We start from the raw sequence: 22,531 nt of genomic DNA, 5'->3' as shown, positions 1-22,531 counted from the left end.
TGGTCCAGGGGGACCCTAAATCCAGAAAAGACAAAGTTTTAAAAGATAGCAACTATCTGTATTAAAATGTTTGCTTGAAATAATAAGCACACTATACACTTCCCTAATTTCTATCATAATCAGATACCCTCCAGTATTGATTTGCAAAGAGGAAACATTTCACTGGTTACAGAATTATAAAAACTACCTACATATATGCAAAAAAAAAAAAAAACCCACCATATTTGGGTTAAAATAACGCTCTCAAGTTGATTTGTAAGACAATGTAAAATCATTGCTGCCCTGTTCCACATTCATCTTTCAGGGCTGAATTAACTTCCTAATATTTCCTCTGTTTCTAGAAACACTTCTCCCACCCGCCACAAACGCTTTAATTTCCCAAACACTAAAGAACAAAGCTGTATTATTGAGATAAGGCCAAAGACTTTTAAGAAAAATAGCAATAAATTTTTTCTTGACTTTTTTTTTTTAACTAAGCAGACAAAGTGATTCAACTGGGGCAAATGTTGTAAAAGGTTATTGACACAAGAAAATATATTAACTATCAGATAAAAACAATGGCTACATTAGTATCATTATGACCAGCATGCATCAACACTGAATACAACGTCACAAAGCACAGAAATCATGCAATAGGAGTTACCGTGACTGTTAAGGTGGTAATCCTCTGTTGAGAAAATGTATTGATAAAGACAGTTACCTAATTGTGTGCCAAAGTACAGTAACACATTTCTGAAATAATCAACTTCTGGATTATGTTTTGGTAAGAACGGACAAGAAACTGAGAACATATCATCCTATTTTTGAACGAATACCATAGATTGTAAAGATTCTCTTTACAAATTATTTTTAGAATTTTATTTAAAACCCTATGGATAAAGGAGAAAGAAAATGTCAAAATTTGAATTCACTTGACTTAAATTATGAAGTAAAATAGTATGCACCTGTGGTTTGTCCGCATAACTGTGAGCTAAGAAACTCTGCTACTCATAAGAGCTCTATTTCTAGAGCACCTTGATTAGAGAAAATGAAATACCTAACTGGATAAGTTATGATTTTGTCTTTCAGTTTGTATCTTGTTTGTTGTATTATAATTAGCTTAAGTATGTGTGTGTGTTTGTGACATGACTAAGATAGGAACTGACATGGGATTCACCTTGTTTAATCTTAAAGTAAAGGGCTTGAATACTGTATCAAAATATATTCTCTCAAAGTGTGAATCTCTAAAACAGCCAATCCCTAATCCATTAAATATTTTTGTATTAAGATTTTCCAGTCCAAGTGTTACACAAAAACTTCTGTAAGGCACTTTTTTCTTTTTTTTCTGCACCACTTTTCTTTTTTGCTGATTTAAAAAAGCTTTTTTTCTTAAAAATTATTTATTTTTGACTGAGCTTGGTCTTCATTGCGGTGCACAGGCTTTCTCTCGTTGCAGCAATCAGGGGCTACTGGCTTCTCTTGTTGTGGAGCACAGACAGTGCTCGGGCTTTCTGCCCCCTGAAGGTCTGTGCCACTTTATGGGATTTTAGAGGGGAAAACATTTTCTATTAGGAGTTCTGGTCCTGGAAAAAAACACTGTCCAGCTACATGTGAACTTGTGAATATCAGTTTAACTCCATCCCTTTGTCTTCCACTGCTCCATCAGTTCAGTTCAGTTCAGTTCAGTCGCTCAGTCGTGTCCGACTCTTTACGACCCCGTGGACTGCAGCACGCCAGGCCTCCCTGTCCATCACCAAGCACTACTCCATCCCATTATCTAACTCAAGATGCTGTTTTTATTGTGTTGTAAAAAGTAATTTTAACATTATCCATCTATCTCAGTTCAGACACTAGAGTTTTTAGTGATATAGCGTCATCATTTCTTAGAAACAATGTACTTATGCACACGTAGAGATGGTGCAAGTTTGTATTCTACAGTAAAATCAGTCATAGTCATTACAGCTTCAGAGAGAACAGGGTAGGAAAAAACAACCCAGTGCTTCTAAGGTAAAAGGCAAAATGGCCACAAACTGGGGGCAAGGTTATAAAAAAATCAAGGTCCAGATTTTTATACCATCATATATATATGTAACATAAGATACTACTTATTTTATACTTAAAGGATTCACCTAGACCAAGAGTTGAATTTATGGTTATGAGAAAGCTACTTCTCAGCTCCTGTATATAGATGAGTCATTTTTAAAAGGCTATTAGAAAATTACTGAGCAGAAATAATTTCCTTGCCATAGCCTTCCAACTAAAAATTCTTTTTTTAACTAGAAAGCAAATCTAGAAAAACTGAGAAAAGGGAGTAGTTTAAAATGTGAACTCTCAGAAGTTTTCCAATCTGTGCCATACATACTTCATTTTCTACCTAAACGCAAAAGTTTTTTAGTTTGTCCTTTTTTTTTTAATTTAAGGATAACAACATATTTTATAATGAATTGCATAAATAAAAGAATATTATTACTGGAAACTGAATTATTGAACAGATGGGGCTTAAATGACTTTATTAAATAACTATATTTGTGAGACCTGAAAGTTATACAGGGTAGTTTCCACCCAGTTAACAGAAGAACAAATGACAGAAAACTAAGGCAACTTCTCAAAAACATAATGTTTACTGCCATCCCGAAGAACCAGTGTGTAGACACTCAGGGACATCAAAAATATGTTGGCTCACTTTGGATTTCTTGTATGTGGTTCCTCTAAGTTAACACGACATAAACTTAGCAGGGTTCTCTGCTGAACTTCAGTGAAGATTTGAAAACCAGAATTTTGGATAGTGATGGAGAAAGCCATGTCATTCTCTACTGAGCTGCAATGTGAAATGGAAGGCATGAGATAGAAAAGCTGTAAATTGGTTGAAGGCTAGCAAGATGCCAGGTGATTTATTCTCTGAGATGCTAATGTGAATCTCTTTAGGATTAAAGGTTATTTTCTTTCATGTCTTATAATGAAGCAAGCTTAAAATCACCTCTGATTTACCCTAGAGAACAGGTTCAGTTTATATGGTGTTGAGAAATTTTAAAAGCTTGAGTTAGAGCTTTTAAGAGCTTTTAAATGAAAAGGTTTTGCTGCTAATTGTGGAAACATAATCACCTTAAAAAATAAATGACTTATGACAAATGGCCATGTAAATACAGGCATATTTTGGAGATATTGTGGGTTAGGGTTTCACACCACTGAAATTAAGTGAATACTGCAATAAAGCAAGTCATACAAATTTTTGACTTCCTGGTGTAAGTAAAGTTATGTTTAAACTATAATGTGGCCTATTAAGTGTGCAATAGCATTATGTCTAAAGAACAATGTACATACCCTGATTGAAAAATACTTTATAGCTCAGGATATATTGTACAATAGCCAATATTTTATAATAACCATAACCTTTAAAAATGACAAATCAGTGTATTGTTCACCTGTAACATATATAACATTGTACATTAATTATAATTCAATAAAAATACTTTAACACTAAAAAATGCTAACTATCATCTGAACTTTCAGAGAGTCATAATCTTTTTGCAACCCTAACATCAAAGATCATGGATCACGGAATTCCCTGGTGGTCCAGTGGGCTGGGGTTTGATCCTTGGTCAGGGAACTAAGATCCTGCAAGCCATGTGGCAGGGCCAGGAAAAAAAAAAATCACAGATCACCATAACAAATATAATCAAAATCAACAAGTTTGCAATATTGTAAGAATTACCAAAATGTGGCAGAAAAACATGTAGTGAGTAAATGCTGTTGGAAAAATTGAGCCAATAGACTTGCTGGGCACAGGGTTGCCATAAATTTCAATTTGTAAAAAAAAAAAAGCAGTATCTTCACAGTGCAATAAAGTGAAGCACAATGAAAGGAGGTATGCCTGTAACAATTTTCAATAGAGGCAACAGTAAAATTTTATATTTCTAGGGTGATATTTTATAACTATAATATGCTCTTATTTATCTAATTACTCTAGATTTTTTTTTTTTTTGCTGGCCTTCTTTTAGAGGAGGCAATAGTGACACAGAATTTGCAAAACTGTGACTATCCATCACTGGTTAGAGACCTAGAAGAACAAGTGTCTATTACTTCCTCTCAATCTAATGGCTATTTAGTTTATTTATTAAGTACTCAATCTGCTAGAGTACTATATTGGGAAAATGAAGAAATATTTTTGAAGTGAAAAAATAACGATAAGCTTACAAGCACAATGCTTACTTGCCTAAACAACTCCATAAGAATAATAAATCTTAAGGTTGAGACCAACCTAGACAGCATATTAAAAAGCAGAGACATTATTTTGCCAACAAAGGTCCATATAGTCAAAGCTACGGTTTTTCTAGTAGTTATGTATGGATGAGAAAGTTGGACCATAAAGAAGGCTGAGTGATGAAGAATTGATACTTTTGAACTGCGGTGTTGGAGAAGACTCTTGAGAGTCCTTTGCACTGCAAGGAGATCAAACCAGTTAAAACTAAATGAAATCAGTCCTGAAAATTCATCAGAAGGACTGATGCTGAAGCTGAAGCTCCAATACTTTGCCACTTGATATGAAGAACTGACTCATTGGAAAAGATCCTGATGCTGGGAAAGATTGAGAGCAAGAGGAGAATGGGGCGACAGAGGATGAGAGGGTTGGAAGGCATCACCAACTTGAGGACCATGAGTTTGAGAAAGCTCCAGGAATTGGTGATGGACAGGAAAGCCTGGTGTGCTGCAGTCCATGGGGTCACAGAGAGTCGGACATGACTGAGAGACTGAACTGACTGACTGAAGATTGAGATATGAACATGAACTAGTTGGTTGTGATGGATAGTGACTGGTTTACAGTCATATAGAACTGAAGGTGAAAAAAGAAAGTGAGTGCATATCTCTTCTTTCATATCAAGATGTAGGTGTTAGATTTTTTTTTTAGGTACAGTGTATTCAGGCACATCAACAAAGAATATTCGGCTCATTAAAAAAAAACTGTAAGCATGATATTAGATTTTATGGATCTTAGAAAAGATCCATTTAGAAACATTCTCATTTTACAGATCAGATCAATGAAATATAGACATTTTGTGATTTCCCCAAAGGGACATACCTAGTTAATAACAGAGGGGAAATCAAAGCAGATTTTGGTTTTAGACTAAGAGTAGTTTGCTTCATGGCAAGCTCTGTTCATGTAAAGGCTTTAAAACTCTTCCACAATTTTTCCATAAAATGGCCATGGCCAAAAATATTGGAGCATATCTTGGAAGATAAGAGAATGTATACCTCTTAAAGGCAGTTAAAAGAATCATGGTCCCACTGGAAGCAGTTCAAGGGAAACTGAATATTGTTCAGAAAGTTGAAAATGTGTCCCTACATTTTATAAGTAAGAACTCTGACAACATAGCAGGTAACCAAGACTTCCTGTTCTTTTCTTTCTTTATACATGCAGACAGCAACTTCTGGGGAACAGGGGGCCCTTTAGAAAGCATGTTCTAGAATTTGACAGGAGCCCAGAGCCTACTGCTTGCGTCTAACCCACTTGTGCTGGGGAACACTCATGCAAGCTGCTGACTGAAACATGCCCAAGGGATGTTTCTCCAAGCAGTGAGCATGCTTTTCTTTGTGCTTTACCAGAAGAAGAAAAAGAATGAAAAATAGGCTAAGCTGAAGATAGACTCTGTAAAAGCTATGTAATAAATCTTTATTAGTTAAAAATGATAGTTGTAACAAAGGATCCATAGAAGTATGGTAGATCTACCAGAATTTGGTAATGCTAGTGAAATCAGGCACGACTGAGCGACTTCACCTTCACTTTTCACTTTCCTGCATTGGAGAAGGAAATGGCAACCCACTCCAGTGTTCTTGCCTGGAGAATCCCAGGGACGGGGGAGCCTGGTGGGCTGCCGTCTATGGGGTCGCACAGAGTCGGACACGACTGAAGCGACTTAGCAGCAGCAGCAGCAGTGAAATCATATAGACAGAAAAAAATTCAAGCAAGTGCAAAATGGAAAAATATTTAAAACAACTAATTTAACTTTTGAGCAGAGAAATAGATTGTGCATATGAACTAAGTGTAATCAATAATTCAACCAATAACTTTATTTAATATTTGCATTCACAGACCTGGGTTGGACACATTGTGGGAGTCAAAATAATCATACAACAAGTTTTCTGTCAACAAGTAATTTACAGTTTGGTAAGAGGCAAGACTAAAGTAAATCAGGGGATTTGGAAGAATAATTAAATGTTAAACTACTGGGTCCTGGGTGCTAATATTTAAAAGGATTCAGAGGAGGAACTTGTCCAGGTGGCAGCAGTGAACTATTGAAGAGGATTTAGAGATGAATGAAAGGAAAACGATGAACCAGGAAAAAAAGGAGTGATTTTTATACATATGATAACTATGTTGTGGAGAAATAAAAAATTCCATATAGAAAAGACATGGTTATAGGGTCTTAAATATCAGATGGAGATGCTTAGACTTGATAGAGTAGGCAAGGGGGTCACTGAGGGTCCTGAACAGACTGGGATCATCAAAACAGTCATAATTTAGGAAAGTCAGAGAGTAATCCTCTTGACTACCTTCTGTGTGTTTTTACTTGATGAAAGAAAAAGAACTGAACAGTAGCAATATTAAGAAGCAACTATAGAGGACTCGTGTGCCAGGCACGTTTCCAAGTATTTAGCCATGTAGTTCTTACAACAACACTATTTATGTTTTGAGGCAGATGCTATTATTGTCCTCATTTCACAGAGAACTAAATAACTTGCTCTAGCTCATGCACTTCGTAAGCAAGAGATCTGAACCCAGGCAGCTCCAACTCCAGAGCCACAGGGCTCTTAATGGCTTTGTTAAGTTTACTTTTCAAGAAAGAAGACGAAGACTGGCAAAACCAATATAAGTTAAACCAGATAAAGCTAAATATATCTGGAGGCAGAAGGAAAATAAAAGGAAGGATTGAAAAACACTAGGAAATAAAGAGGGTACACTGGGCCAGGGAGAAGAAGCTGGGTTTAAGAGATGAGGGAGAAGGTGTGCTTTGAGAGGTAGAGCCCTCTGAGAGCTGAGGCGGGTGGAAGGTGATATTTGCACACACTCCAGGTCTCAGCGGTGTCCCTGTCTGTGTCAGGATGGGGGCAGTCACTTGCCTGCAAGGCTTCGTGGAGGTTGCCATTGTAGTCTATGATCTCGGTGGCTCCTGGATCTCCCTTTTGACCAGGTGGACCCTGTGAAAAAATAAACCAAGAGAACATTAGGCTAGGATGGAGAAGGGACTATGGCAGAAACAGAAATAGCAACACGCACACTCTCTATGATCATCAATTCTCGATTGAGGCCCAAATACATGTTAAAATAAATAAACCATGTTCAGAGTTTGTCCTTACTTCAAAGCAGTCAAACTGCTTCCAACTTCCTGCCTGTGGTATGTTAAAGATATTGTCAGATAAAAAAGAAAAAAGATTCAATATCAAAAACCGCTCCCTGAAAATTATTATATGTAGGCTAATCTGATTTGACTGACAAAATCTTGCTGGCTTTATTTATATTTATTAAAGCAACCCCTGACATCTTTCTTCTCATCCACACCACAAAGACTGCTTCCTCATTCTTTAAGAAGATAGAACATTATACTATAGGAAATGCTTGCTTTTCCAACAGGACTAGAACTCCATTAAAACTGAATCAAACAGGGGATAAATATATATGCATATATATATTTGAATATATACATATATATGGAGGGGATGAATATTTTTAAGATGTCTACCCTATTCAGTAGCTCTGCCACTGAATTTCCATTAGGTATGTCCTAATTCTCTGTGTTTTAAAAAGGTTCTGAAAATTTGGACTATTTGGACTATTTCTTTATAACTGAGTTAATTGAAAAGTGGAAAGTTCTACTGTTAGACGGCTGTGGGTTTGTGACTGCTCATTTAGCAGAGGGAAAGCAGACAGAGTTCTTCACTTCTTCTTGTGGAGCTTAATGTGTCCAAATTTACAGCCTCTGTGCTCCCAGTGACTACACTAAAAAATAGGAAGAAAGGGAGCGGTAGCAGGAACAATCACGGTGGTCTACCTTCTGTGCTGTTATTGGGTATGATTGATCCAAGTGCCTCGAGAAAACCACATAGACACATTCTTCAAATCTAGGCTTGTTGGAGGCCAAAGCTGTAGACGAGACACACTCACCCTTGGTCCCAGGGTTCCAGAGTCCCCCTTGTCTCCACGATCGCCCTTTCCCCGGTGAAAAGAGAAAAAGAACCTAGTTAGTTAGTAGTGAGGCCAACAGTCCCCAAATATCTCAAATCCAAGGATTTGATATCCAAGTATTTAATCCAAGGATTTTAATCCAAGTATTTACTATCATTCAGTGGTACCTTTAATATGAACTTTTGAAATGTAAAATAGCAACTTGAAATACAATAACCCCTGACATGGCAAACGCTTCTTTAAGATGCCCCTTGAAGTGAGTTAAATGTCCCCCTTCAGATGACACAGTATCTCGAAACGACAATACATACGGTAACCTGTTTACTAGGGATCTTAAAAGGCAAAGCAAGTGGCTTCTATGACACCCAAAGTTAAGCTTTTATCTCTCAGATTGAGCCATGTTCTTGCCTTTATACGAAGAGATTTGGTGCAAGGGAGGAAAGAGCCAACCAATTAATAGGCTGTCTGTTCTCTAAGAAAAAAAAGTGTAGATAATCAGGACAAGGAAGGAAGAGAGATCAACAGGGAGCTCAGTGTTGGGAGACTTAGGAGGGAACGGTCCCCAGCTGGGTTTCCCTCTGATGATAAGGATCTAAGGAAAACTTTTCTACTTAGGAAGTGCTGAAGAGGACAGCACCCTGTTAGACCAGGGTGGCCAGGCTGAAGGTCAAGAGCTGGGCAAACCTGGCTCTCTCTCTTTTTTCCAGGGTAATAAAAAAAGTCTTTAAATGTCCATTTATAGTGTTATTGCCACCTCACCCCCCCTCCCTGAACAGACATTAGGAATCACCTAAGCCTCAAACTCCAAAATATATCACTAAGAATACTTCAGAAAGTCTCGGAAATCTCAACAGAAAATTTGGAGGAGAGATTTGAACCTGTGTAGAACTGAGAGTTCTTTCAAATAGCCTAAAATTTATAGAGCCCTTTTCCTAAACAGAATTCAAAGCATTTTTCTGTATCTTTCTACATGTCCTTATAAACTGGATAAGGACCAGTGAAGATAGGCAGTAAAAAGGATTATGATTTTTCCTATCCACAATATGCTAGTAACATGGACCGTAATAATTAAATTTGCTTGAATGGAGAATTACTAATATCTGTTTTCTGTTTTCCCCATTTCCCATGCTATTCATTAATAGAATCTCAAATAACATGATTCTGCTAATAGTATACAGATTACTGCAGGTTCTATAAGAACATGATAAAGGAGAGAATTTCCATTGGTGGTGAAATTTTAATGCAATGGAGGGAGTCAACTGACTTAAAAGCAAACTATAGTTGAACATTTATCACAAAGACAGCCAGGAAATAAAAAATAATATTATGTTGCACATAATGTAAACTAAGTAAAGTACTTAATTTTTCCCAAATAAGCTATATTTATGAAACAGGAAGTACATTTTCTCTTAAAGAATGGTCTAAAGCACAAGAACACAAAAACAAGATGAAACAAACCAAGATATCATCATAAGGGTGAAATTACTGCAATACCAGTATGTGAAAGAGTCTAATCCGAAACGTGACTTTCCTGTGGGAAAGGCAAGAAGCACAGCTCTTGATGGCCTCATGTTATGTTAAAACAGTTACCCGGGTACTGACCTTTGACCCTTTTGGGCCTCTAGTTCCTGATTCACCTTGCTTCCCCTATTATAGAAGAATATAAAGATGGAAAAGAGAGAATAATAGAGGGAGATAACAATAGACAAAAGAAATTAGCAGTGACTCGGAATAATGGGGAAAAATGGAAACACTTTATTTTAACTGCTTTGATATATGGCTCTATATAATGTGAACTGTTAAAACACTGAACATAAGCATTATCGCCACATCATTAGTTCACTCCCTGGTCTCTCCACCAACCTTCATGTCATAATAATTCTGAAGACTGACCGCCCACTGGCGGATGGGAAGAGTGCTGTAGATAATTCTCAGTAGTCTCAAAAGTGTTTGCTTATAAATTTCCTTTTCATCAAAGAGGAAGTCATTTCCCATGTCTCTAGGATGGATTATTAAAATAAAGTGTTACCATATCAGTTTGTAGGAAGTTAGAGGAATAGAGGGAACAGTCAAATAAATCCTTAGTTCTCATATTTTCAAGGTGTTACACACCGTCAAGTTACCATGGAAACTAATGGTCTGGATCCACAGTTTCCTCAGTAGGTTTTTGCTTGTTTATTTATTTTTGTTATATATATATATATATATATATATATATATATATATATATATTTAAATGCAGGGATTTTTTTTGTTTTTGGCTATGCTGTTGAGCTTGTGGGATCTTAGTTCCCTGACTAGGGGTCGAACCTGTGCCCTCTGCAGTGAATGTGCAGAGTACTAATCACTGGACTCACTAGGTTTCAATATGCCTTGAGTGGTAATGTGTTAATGTGACAGTCCCTCCCCATTGACATTTGGATGTGTTATTAAATTTGTTGACTGAATAGAATGGAGTAAACTGGAAAAGTTGAATTGTAAAACCCCTTTTGGAAAAAAAAAAACTGGTATGCATTTCAATGAATTATTTGTGATTTGGGGCTGTTTTAATACCCCCTTGAATAATTTTATTTTAGTTGCATGTTCTAAAAGTAAGTGGTATACATTTCCAAACTGAGAATGTTATTTTCCAGTGTGAGAATAACTGACCTTTTGTCCCGGGGCTCCGGGCTCCCCTCGTTCCCCTCGTCCAGGAGGCCCTGCCTCCCCACGTTCGCCCTGTCACAAATCACAAAATAAGTGAATGGTGACCCATCTTCCCCTAACCGGTCCCTGCAGATTAATGAGTGAAGTGAATAAAATCAAAGAAAGTAGAAAACGACTATTTATTTACTGCATACTCAGCATTGTATTAACCTCAACATGGATTATCTCATTTAATAATCAAAACAACTATACAGTGTTTGCATTTTCATCCCCATTTTTATAGACGAGGAAATGGTTTGGTAAATGCCTGTCAGACACCTAAGTTGGTAAATAGAAAGACCTTTAAAGTGAATTGATAAGGGCCATCATTAAGCCTCACTACAGGCACTAACATAGTCTTCACTCCGCAGTGACTTTTTAAGATCTGCTAGGAAGAAGCATGGCAAATGACTAAGCACCAGGTTTTGTAATTTGACATTCTCTACTTTAATCCTGGCCCCATTACTTACCAGGTCTGTGTTTTGGGGAAAATTAGTTAAGTTCTAAAAGCCTCAGTTTCCTCTATAAAATGGAGAAAATTATAGTACTGGTTTCATAACTTAAAAAGTCCTCGTCACAGTACAAGACATGTAGGTATTACAGTTTTTGCTATATTTATAGATCTGGGAATGATGATTGTGGCCACTGCCCTCAGGGGGCTAGTGCTCTAGTAAGAGAAGATCCACATGAACAAAATAGCTTAGAGTGAAGGAATAATGTAAAGTCTAATGTGAGAGAAGAAGAAACTCCACAGGGTTTTCAACCGTCTGGACTGACTTCTTTTTGCTGAGACCTGGGTCAAGTCCTGAAGGATGGGTAGGGTGTATTTTACAATTATTATTGCTTATGACTGTGCTTTTGATAAGTGCACACAACACTTTACATGCATTATCCTATTGAGTTCTCAAGACAAATGAGAAAGGTGTCCGTATCCATAGTCTACAGATGAGGAAACTGAAGCTCAGAAAGGCTAAGTAATTTTCCCAAAGCCTTTATCGTGGGAGAGCTGTAATTTAGAATGGATTGTACTCAATCTTCAATTTTTGCATAGATGTTTTGGTATGTAAATATTTTGCACATCTCTGGTCATTTTCTCATGATAAATTCCTAGTGGGGAAATGTCTGTGTCAAAAATAAAAACATTTTAAAATCTTGCCAAATCACCCTCTAGGAAGATGGTTCTGTTTTTCCCTGAACACAGAATTGAGAGTGTTCAGCTTCCTGTGTGATGAGTAGAATTTCAATAATCAAACAAGTTTTGACTTCTGGTGATGGCATGTTTATGGATGAAGGAGGCACTTTCCTCCATAAAGGATGGATTCACCTTGGAAAGGAAAAGAAAGTAGGGTTGGATTTGCTATGGGTGATGGAGAGCTTTGAATCCCAAGATCTTTGTCTGTATCATGCCCACTTTGGGAGGACTCTGTGGTTTTGCAGGGGAGGTGGGATAGATTAGGGCCAGGATTATGGAAGACTCAGTAAATTTCTCAGTATGAATCAAAAGGGAGTAGGAGAATGGAGAGGCTGAACTTGACTGGAGGCAGGAGATGGAAAAGATGCTCCAGAAGGGATTTTTCAGGGATTAAAAACCGAAGTGCTTCTACTGGTATATGGAATTTACATATATAAATGTTTGGTTATTTGCTTAATATTTTACAGATGAATTCTAAAATGGTAACTATAATCTTATTTTAAGGAAAAGCAAAAATCTTAGAAAATCATTTCTCTATAGTATATATATCATAGGTGTGAAGTCTATATATGTTTACCTAAGAATCACTTATTAACATCATGCCCCTAATTAATTGCTTATTATTCTCTGGAATTGTATTTTTTTTCTTTCCTTCCATCCCTTTCTCACACATATTGCAGTGTAAGCTTCAATAGAAACTATTTTTGTTGCATTTAATCTCCATTCTAAATAGTAGAAAAATGTCTGGCAAAAAATGTGTTGAATTAATGAATAAACAATATTATTCAAAGTTTTCTAAATTATTCATGATAAAGTCCTATTTCTTTAGACTGATGTTGATTTCTTGCAGGCACTGATACAGATGCTGAGAATACAGCAGCACATAAAACAGGTTTTTAGATACCATTATACATCTTCTTCATTATGCTCTCTCTTCATTGTGTTGGGGATAAAATATGCAGTGTTAGTTTTTTTTAAATATGAATTTATTGGTACAAATCCAGACTGTCTACCCAAGTGGAAAAAGACTAGTATGTGGCTGAAAGAGATTTTTAAATAATCATGATTTTTCCATTATGATACCAATTTCATGTCAGGCAATTTAGCCAAAAATTAACTTCAAAATATTCTTAAATGAATTTCTTATTCACATCTTTTCTTGTGGAACTACAAAGCAGTTACAGTACAGTCTTTACTTTTATTGGGAGTGCAGAGTAATACTTGTTTAGAAGTATGGAATCTGTAAAATCAGCCCAGGTTCTTCATGAACAGTAATTAATGTTGGTTTTATAGCTCTGCCTCTGGAATTTTTTGACTATGAAACAGTTTAAAATAAATGAACAAAAGAAAAGATATTTAGGGATGAACTCTACTCTCCAGGGGTCTGTCTGTGTTTCTTCTATTTTCCCTTGTTTCGCAAACAAAATGCCACAAACACTTAGAAATCACATTCATGCCCGGTCCTCTCTGGCACTGAGCAGGTTTCCCGCTTCTTTGCACTTACCCACAAAGCCACCTCTTTCTCTGCCTGACTCTGAGGCTGCAAGCCATACAACAGTTCTGACGTGGACACAGGATGCCTATTATCCTCTTGATCTAGCTCTCTTGATTCTAGAAAGTGCATTTTGTGTGTAAACCTGTTCAGGCTAAAGCAGGCATTCCTCATATTTTGTTAATAAGCTTGTCAGCTCATTATGTGAAAAAGAACTTGCTGAGAAAAGAGCGATTTTGTGTAAATTTGACCGAGCTTCAGTCCCCCCTTTAGGCCACGCGTAGTTTCCGTTTACTAGGATTAGAGTTATTTTCTCTTGACCAGCGGAAATGAGGACTCCTCTGTCAGAACAGACCAGGAACATATTTCTCGAGCTCTTGGAAATCATCCTGGCTTATTTCTGGTGAGTGCAATACACATTGAGGCAAAGACTGCTATGGTTTAAAAATAAAAGAATGCAGTGTGATCTAATTTTGCTCTTTCTTTGATTCATGAGTCTGTCATGAATAAAGTTCCATCCTCGGAACGGTACCTTTTTATGTCTTTCCGGGTAGATAAAAAGGGAACCATGGCTCTGACTGTATCCACAGCAACATAATTTTTTATATGGCGGCATATAGATTTTGCTTTCAGGGCCCCCTTTCGGGTTGCCAAGTGGAAGATCACGAGATGGTTTTCATTACAGGATTTTTCTGCAGACGTTTTTCAGGATGGATCCTTTCAGGATGAGGCACTAGGAATCTATATGACATGAGTACTTGCCTTTGAAATCTAGGGAGTGATGGGGGAATAGTAATCATGTTTGATTTACAAGTCTGTCTTAAAATGGGTAATGAGGAGCTGGAGTTAATGAGTTCTACCTCTTCTCAGAATTGCCTCACTTTTCCATATGGCCAGAAGACTAACAGCATCACATCAATTTAGGTGTAACTGGGGGACAACTGGAACAACGAATGTGTTCCACCATCCTGTTGCCTTGCCTAAGGCTTTCTGAAATTAACTTCCTATTACTCTAATTATAATAATATGCTATTCCTACTAGAAGTGTTGGGAATGGGTGCTAAGCTGTTTAGTACCCTATTAGGCAAAACTATCTGGTCACCTGAGTAACAAAATGGACTAAAAATATGTCACAGAAATTTTTCAGAAAGGAAGGGGAAAACACTCTACTTACCTTCGTTCCTGGTAACCCTGGTAAGCCTGGTTCTCCTTGAGGACCAATGAAACCTGGTTCTCCCTTAAAAAAAAAATGGACAGAGGAGATCACCACATGTTTGACAGTCAATATGTGAACTACTGCTTGTCCCCAGTGGCTCAGCTGATAAAGAATCCGTCCGCAATGTGGGAGACCTGGGTTCGATCCCTGAGTTCTATCCCTAGGGTGGGAAGATCCCCTGGAGAAAGGAATGGCTACCCACTCCACTATTCTGGCCTGGAAATTTTCATGCACTGCATAGTCCATGGGGTCGCAAAGAGTTAGACAAGACTGAGTGACTTTCACTTCACTGGGATTTTACTTCTTTGATTGTATACAGCTTTTGCTGAGATTCAGATACTAACTATAAAATTAATTAGAATTGGTAGAATTGGTTTTGATCAGTGACAACACTTTGAGCAAAACTTTGGAGAAGCTCTGAAAAGCAAAAGTGACAAAGAAACCAGATAAATGTCTTTATAATTTTCTTTCTCATCTATTGTCTCATGCTTCTTATCATTTACCTCATCAGGTCCATTATGTTGGGGTGGATGTGGTAGGCAGCCTCTAAGATGGGCCTCAATGATACCACTTGCTGGTATTCAATTCCCTTGCAAAACCCCTTTGCTTGAGTGTGCACAAGATTTACTGACTCATATCTAATGAGCAGAATATGAAAGAAGTAATAGGATATCATTTCTGAGACTAAGTTATTAAAAGACTGTAGCTTCCATCTTGAGGGCTCTTTCTTGTCCTCTCTCACTTGAGTCAATTTACTTTGGAGAAAACAAGCTGCCATGCTGTGAGTAGCCCTATGGACAGGTCCCCAAGGTGAGGACCAAGGTCAGCCAATGGCCATATATGTGTCAACTTGGGAGCAGGTGCTCCATCCCATTAGAGTCTTCAGATGAGATCACAGCCCTGGCTGACAGCTGGATCTCATCCTCCTGGGAGACAGTGAGCTAGAGGCACCCAGTTGAGCTACACTAAGATGCTCATTCCTCCCAAAATGTGAGTTGACTGTAGTTTTAAGTCACTGCAGTTTGGGATGCTTATATGGTAGGCAGCAATGCATGACTGATTCAGTGGGTGTGGCTAGGGAAGAGATTCAAGAACGTTCAGCATAAAAAGCAAAAAAAAATTCTCTCCTTGCCACACCTCCAAAATCTCTTCTCTGTCACCTGGAGGAAACCCAGTTGTGGTATCATAGAAAAATATATTTGGTCTTGTTCCTAGTTTCTAAAATCTTTGAAATTTCCTGATTAGTAAGAGTAATAGTCCCTTGGACTGCAGGGAGAGCAAATCAGTCAATCCTAAAGGAAATCAGTCCTGAATATTTATTGGAAGAACTGATGCTGAAGCTGAAGCTCCAATACTTTGGCCACCTGATGTGAAGAACTGACTCATTGGAAAAGACCCTGATGCTGGGAAAGATTGAGGGCAGGAGGAGAAGGCAGACAGGATGAGACGGTTGGATGACATCACCAACCTGATAGACACGAGTTTGAGCAAGCTTCAGGAGATGGTGATGGACAGGGAAGCCTGGCATGCAGCAGTCCATGGGGTCGAAAAGAGTCAGACACAACTGAGTGACTGAACTGGACTGAAGAGTAAATAGCAGCACCTTTTGTTACTCACAACAAGCTCCTTTTAAAAATACCTGTTGCTAGTGGGGTGACTGTGGTGGGCCCCTAGAAAGCTTCAGGATCCGGCTGTGATAAGAAGGTTGGAACTCTCAACTTTTCCCTTCCTCTTACCATCTCCAGAGAGGGGAGAGGGCTGGCAACTGAGTTAACTCAGCAGTGGGCAAGGTTTTAATCAATCATGCCAGCATAACACAGCCTCCGTAAGATGACCCAGGCAATGGGGGCTGGAGAGCCTCTGATCTGATGAACATCTCCATGTGCTAGCAGGAGGCATGCCCCAACTCCACAGGGACACAGGCGCCTGCACTCAGGGTGCTTCTGACTTCACCCTCTGTATCTCTTCACGTGGCTGTTCACTTTCCCCTTTTGCACTACACTGTAATGGTAAGTATGCATTTTCCTGAGTTCGGTAAGTCATTGTAGCAGACTATTGAGCTTGGAGAGGGGTGGGAGTGGCTGACTGTGAGTACCCTGGAATTCGTAACCAAGTCAGATGGGAGTGCAGGTAAGGAGGGGGCGGTGCTTGGACTGGGGTCTGAAGTGAGGGCCGTCTTGTAGGACGGAACCCTTAAACCTGTGGAATCTGATGCTAACTCTGAGCAGTGAGTGTCACAATAGGACATGAGTTGGTGTCAGAGAATCAGAGTTGGAGAACCAGTGTTGGAAAAACACCATATATTTGGCACCAGTGAACACCCAAGACCAGTGTTCACATATAAACTGAAAGTTTTATTTTCTTCTTAACAACATGAGCTCAAATGTAAAATTCTAACTTCCTGAAATCTGTAATGATGTTTTGAAGCAAAACAAAACAAAAACATAAAGACTCTGTTCCCATCTTTCCTGGGATTTGTTTGCTTATTTGTTTTTGCCCATTGGATTATTTCTGCTAATGTTGTTTGATAAATTTGATTTTCTTTTAAAGTAGCTAAATTTTAACATTTGTTTTTTTAGCACTGAGTAGAAAGATGCACAGGATGTTTTATATGAAGTGTTAGAATGCCATCAAATATTTTTGAAATATTGCGTTTTTAAAAAATATATGCCATATAAAACCTTGGTATTGGGTAGGGAACAAAAGGATATCAGTACTACAAAATGTATCACATTGATGAATAACTCAAATGGATTTATTTCTAGCTCTGATGCTCATGGTACTGGTTTAAGAAAAAAAAAATGTAGGGGAACTAATGCTCTAGGTTCATTGTTTGTGAAATTTCTATAGCTCTATTCTACCTGTCTCCATACCCTCACACATAGTGAAGAGGAAAAGCTGAACAAATAACCTTGGATGGATCTTGTAATGGCCTAAAATGAAAATCAACAATATTCAGAAAAATCAATGACGACCATTCTACTTCTTGTAAAAAGAGTTTAACTTATTTGAAACAACAGCAAAAAAAGTTAAGAAACATTTATTTACATGTAAGATATTTCTCTCAATAAAATGATATATACAAGCACAAAAATTTTCCCTTTCCACCCTCAAGAAAAAAGGCTGTATTAAAGTCAATGTATATTATTAGTAACCACTTTCTGTCATGAAAATATAATGCAAGTTAACAGGTGGAAAGTTTAAAGGTAAACAAGATTCATATGCCTTCAGGTGGAAATAAAGATTTCACTGCTAGCAAAGCAAATGGAAGCACCATTAAAGCATACTAATAAAAGAGAAGAAAAGAGAGTAAATGCTGCAAAAATGTTTTTCTTATCCAGGCAAGTGTTTAGTTTATAAAAAGACAAAGCATGCAATTTCATAATTCACAAATAAATAAGGCTTTGTGATCTGGGCTGAAGTGTTTTTTCTTCCTTTTTAAAAACAGAATCTATTTAAGTTCTCCTGAGTAAAATGGATGGAAATTTCCTTCAAGCAGAATGTTCAGGGTAAAAATTTTTATTTCAAGATATAAAATTAGCAAAGGACTGGACTCTCAACAACTTTAGCACTATCAATACTGGCTAGTATTAAAGACTTTGAGTATGATTAGTTATACTTTTTCATGCCACTCTAAGAAAGCATCCACCATCTCAATACATTCATTTCTTCCTTCAATTTACTCAAGGGAAACAACAGCATACTTAACATTAGGACCACAGTTTTATGATTATTTAACTCCAGAGCTCTCAATTACTTTAGAGACATTGTGTCCATCTAGTCTATGTCTTGGCAGGATGGGGAGGAAATAATCATAGGTCCCTTTCCTGTCTCAGGCTTAAAAGAATTATTGAAGTAAATAAGGCATAAATATGTCTACTCATGGTCTTAAGCAGGTTGGGCTGCTTCTTACTTCCCTAGACTTATACCAGAGGTCTCAGAGTACCTATTCACTTACCCTTATTATTGTACAGAGTAGGAAAGTTTCATTGACATGGTTTCAGATTTCACATTGTACCTAACCTTTAAGTTGAAACTACCACTTGTAGAGTTTGGGGCAGTCTTAAAAAAGAACATCCACACTTTTATAGAAAGGCTATTAAAATAATCTTCCTTTGTCCAGTTACATATCGATAATGAGGCTGGTTTTCTTTCATGCGCTTCAACCAAGACAAATTGCAACAGAATGAAAGCCGAAGCAGGTAAGAGAATCAAGCTGCCTTTGATTAAGCCAGATGTTGAAGAGATTTGAAAAAAAAAAAACAAACATAAAAAGTTAATGTTACTATTCCTGCTAATTTTTTGTTCATTTTTAAAAACTCAGCTATATTTCATAAAATGTTATTTAATTAACATATAATGACCTGTTTAAATTTCTCTATTTTAATTTCTAACACAGATATATCAATAGGTATAAACAAATAAAAACTCTTTAAATCTTAATTTTTGGGTGTGTAAAAGGGTTTTGAAATTAAATCTTTGAGAACTGTTGGTACAAACGTACAGAATTGAGTCAAAGCCTGACTTTGCAAGCTGGAATCCTGAGGTGCCAAATAATGTAAGATTCTGGTGTTATTTGGGGGTGGCTTAGTCAAGACTTATTAGATAATGTGAGCAAAGCAATCAGCACCAACTCTAGAACAAAGTAAGTGAATGATAAATGTTATTGTTGCTCTTATCTTACAGGCTCAAAAACGCCAGCTACCATTATTATTATTAGTAGTAGTAGTATTAATATTAGCAGTATTATTACAACATCTCAATAGCTAGTTAGTAATATACATGGTGACTTCTTCACTCTTTTTTTTTTTTTTTGACTTCTTGATTCTTTACAACCTGTATGGGGTTATATTCAGTACTTCTTCAACTCCTTTCAAGAAGTAACCCTAAATTTTCTCATGTGACTATGTAATCATTTTATGAGTCAATATCCATCTGCCAGAACATTTAGGATTGAAAAGCCACACACATGTAAGGTAAACAAATGACAGGTTTACTAAGAATGAATTTTCTTCCTGTAAGAAAAGAAAAGGAGAAAATGGTCATACCTGTTAAATTTCCCTAAATAATGTAATCCTTAAAAAAAATCTTGCCTCTTTGCAAGGATTGATATAGAGTTTAAAGGTCCTAGAATCTCCTATGGACAGAGGAGCCTGGTAGGCTGCCATCCATGGGGTCGCGAAGAATCAGACACGACTGAGCGACTTCACTTTCACTTTTCACTTTCATGCATTGGAGAAGGAAATGGCAACCCACTCCCGTGTTCTTGCCTGGAGAATCCCAGGGACGGGGGAGCCTGGTGGGCTGCCGTCTATGGAGTCGCACAGAGTCGGACACGACTGAAGCGACTTAGCAGCAGCAGCAGAATCTCCTATAATGTCTAGCAGAAAGGTTACGCCAATCTATGGTTCTATAAATACTTTGATGTGATTAAAAAAATAAGCAACTGGTTATTCTACTCTAGCCATAATTCTAGTTATCCAGGATAAAGGAAGGAGACTGAGTCAAAGGAAGGTAGGGAAAGCAGCTAAAATATGACTCAAACACAAAATGCTCTTGCAAAATCATCTTTGAAATAAATCAGACTACACAAAAATGAGTTTTCATAACTTTTCAGGACAATATGCAGGAGAAGTAACTATTTCTATTGAACTGTATGATGATTCACAGAGCTGTTTTTACATATCTAATCTCATATAATCAACAGGAAATAGAACATTGCTAAATTAGAAGCTAGCCACACAGATTGCCTGAATAGACAAAGTGTGGGGGAGATGCAATGGAGGGAACTGGCACCATAATGGAATTAAGCTCCTATCATACTTTTAATTAAGAAACAATTAAATCCAGAGTGTTTTTCCTTTACTTTTCTACAAGGCAATTACCTGAACTAGAAAACCCAATTATAATTTCAGTGGGCCCCTGTTGGAATAACATGAGAACATGAGGCAGTGATCCTTTGAAAAGGGCAGACGTTGGCTGTTATTATCAGAGAAATGTAGATTTATACAGGGAAACAGCCAGTAAAATAGCTCTACCATTCAAGCGAAAACAATAAAATATGACCTTTTCTGAAACAATATTAATCTTTTCAGTTTATGATGTGTTAGTGCTTTCTTAAAAAAAATGACAACCAAAAAATATCTAAGAAAATGAGGGAAAGTCAGAGGCATCAAACGTTGGTTTGTTATGAACACCAGGACATCAATGAATAGTATAGGAATAAGTTAAGAGCATAATTACTTCAGAGCCACTTTAATCTAGTTTACTCATATATATATATATATATATATACACATATATATCTCATTTATATATATATTAAATTTTCCTTCATCTCTCTACCTATTCACTCATTATCTCAAGTGTTGATAACATTTTAGGTTTTTACTTTTGTTATTATTGAGAATAAGATTACAAAGTAAAACAGAGTTCCATTCATACTGGAGTTGTTGATCTCATTGGAAGTGAATCAAGAGAGTGAAGGCAACCAACTTGTGGGGAGAAAGATGGAGGAAGAGAAGAGGGGGTGCATGGAGAGGAACAAGCATCCTAAAATGTTCTATTCCTCTACCATGATCATAACGACTAAACCCAGGATAGTCCACTGGTTTTCTTATTCTTTTGTCTCCATTGGTCCTGGCAATGTCCAATGAGATCTACCCTCTTGGCAAATAGAAAAATGTAAACAATGTAATGGCTAACTCTTAAATACAGAGCTGTGATTTAACCAAAGCCTGGAAATTTATAAAAAAAAATACAACACTATTTATCAGAACCCTTAATACAATTCAACCTTTTAATTGCTAAAACACAAGAAATGGCTGGCCACCAATTCTGCTACCCAAGTGATCAAATGGTTGTCAGAGAAACAAATCGCAGCTCTGTACATGCTATTAGAAATAGCATTAATGCAGCATCAAGTTTCAGATGAAAAAAAAAATGGTTTAACTTTCCTGTCTTATCTTAGATATTGATCTTTAGTTGTTTCATGAGTTTTGTCCTTTGTTTCCCCTTAACATCAATTAATTAGCTCACCACCAATGAGTTTGAAAACCAGGTCTCAATACCCAGATGGTAACACATCTTCCTGTGTTGAGCTGGTAGAAAAGGTGAATAATGGGGTGACTGTGGTTTTGGCAAGTAAACTGGGATTTGGGCTGGGCAGAATAAATGCTATTAATTTAGGATAAAGCACAATTGGTAGGTCTAGAAATAAACTGGGAGTAGCAGTAGCAGCAAACAGATCTCTCCGAAAATCTGACACAGGTTGCTAATTTGAATGGGAACTCTAAACAGCGGGGGTACTTAAAGATGCAGAATCAAATCTATAAAGAATAGCTATAGCTGAAATCAAAGGTGTACTTATATATGACCACATTTGGAGGGCCTAAGGATCTCACACTGAGCTTTCTAATTGTAGCTAAACCTTTCGGTAGCCACAGCACTGATCTTGTAATATAAAGCTCAATGAGCATTAGTCATAGTAACTAATATGGGCTATATTTGAAAAATTATCTTCTCTTTGTACCAAACAAAACTTTCCCCTGTTGATTAGTGGCAATATTAGAGTTCCTCTCCCTGTTTTCTTCTATAAATTGGCAGTATGTACACAGAGAAATAAAGTAAACCAAAAGATAATTAAGTCATGGGAAGGTGGGATCTATTCACTCTACAAGATAAAAGATGTTGCAAAGACAAGATTTTTGACTGAAGCCACTTTTCATTCACCATCACTTTAAAAAAATTTAAACAGTCTATTGAGATAGCTTAAGTTTCATGTATTCT

The 22,531-nt window shown here is 37.2% G+C and overlaps 1 protein-coding gene across 1 annotated transcript in view; it reads right to left on the bottom strand.

Moving 5' to 3' along the window:
• The window catches only part of COL25A1 (collagen type XXV alpha 1 chain), a 195,045-nt gene continuing 179,474 nt past the window's right edge, over window positions 6,961-22,531 (bottom strand). The window contains exons 17-21 of the mRNA XM_018049912.1: window positions 14,702-14,764; window positions 10,808-10,876; window positions 9,761-9,805; window positions 8,138-8,182; window positions 6,961-7,173 (exon numbers count right to left, since the gene is read on the bottom strand). Coding sequence (XP_017905401.1) covers window positions 6,961-7,173; window positions 8,138-8,182; window positions 9,761-9,805; window positions 10,808-10,876; window positions 14,702-14,764 — 435 coding nt within the window. The remainder of the gene's footprint in view (window positions 7,174-8,137; window positions 8,183-9,760; window positions 9,806-10,807; window positions 10,877-14,701; window positions 14,765-22,531) is intronic.

This window comes from Capra hircus, chromosome 6 (assembly GCF_001704415.2).
Source record: "Capra hircus breed San Clemente chromosome 6, ASM170441v1, whole genome shotgun sequence".
NCBI lineage: Eukaryota > Metazoa > Chordata > Mammalia > Artiodactyla > Bovidae > Capra > Capra hircus.
The sequence above is the reverse complement of the archived record's forward strand: the minus strand, read 5'-3'. Positions and strand labels throughout refer to the sequence as shown.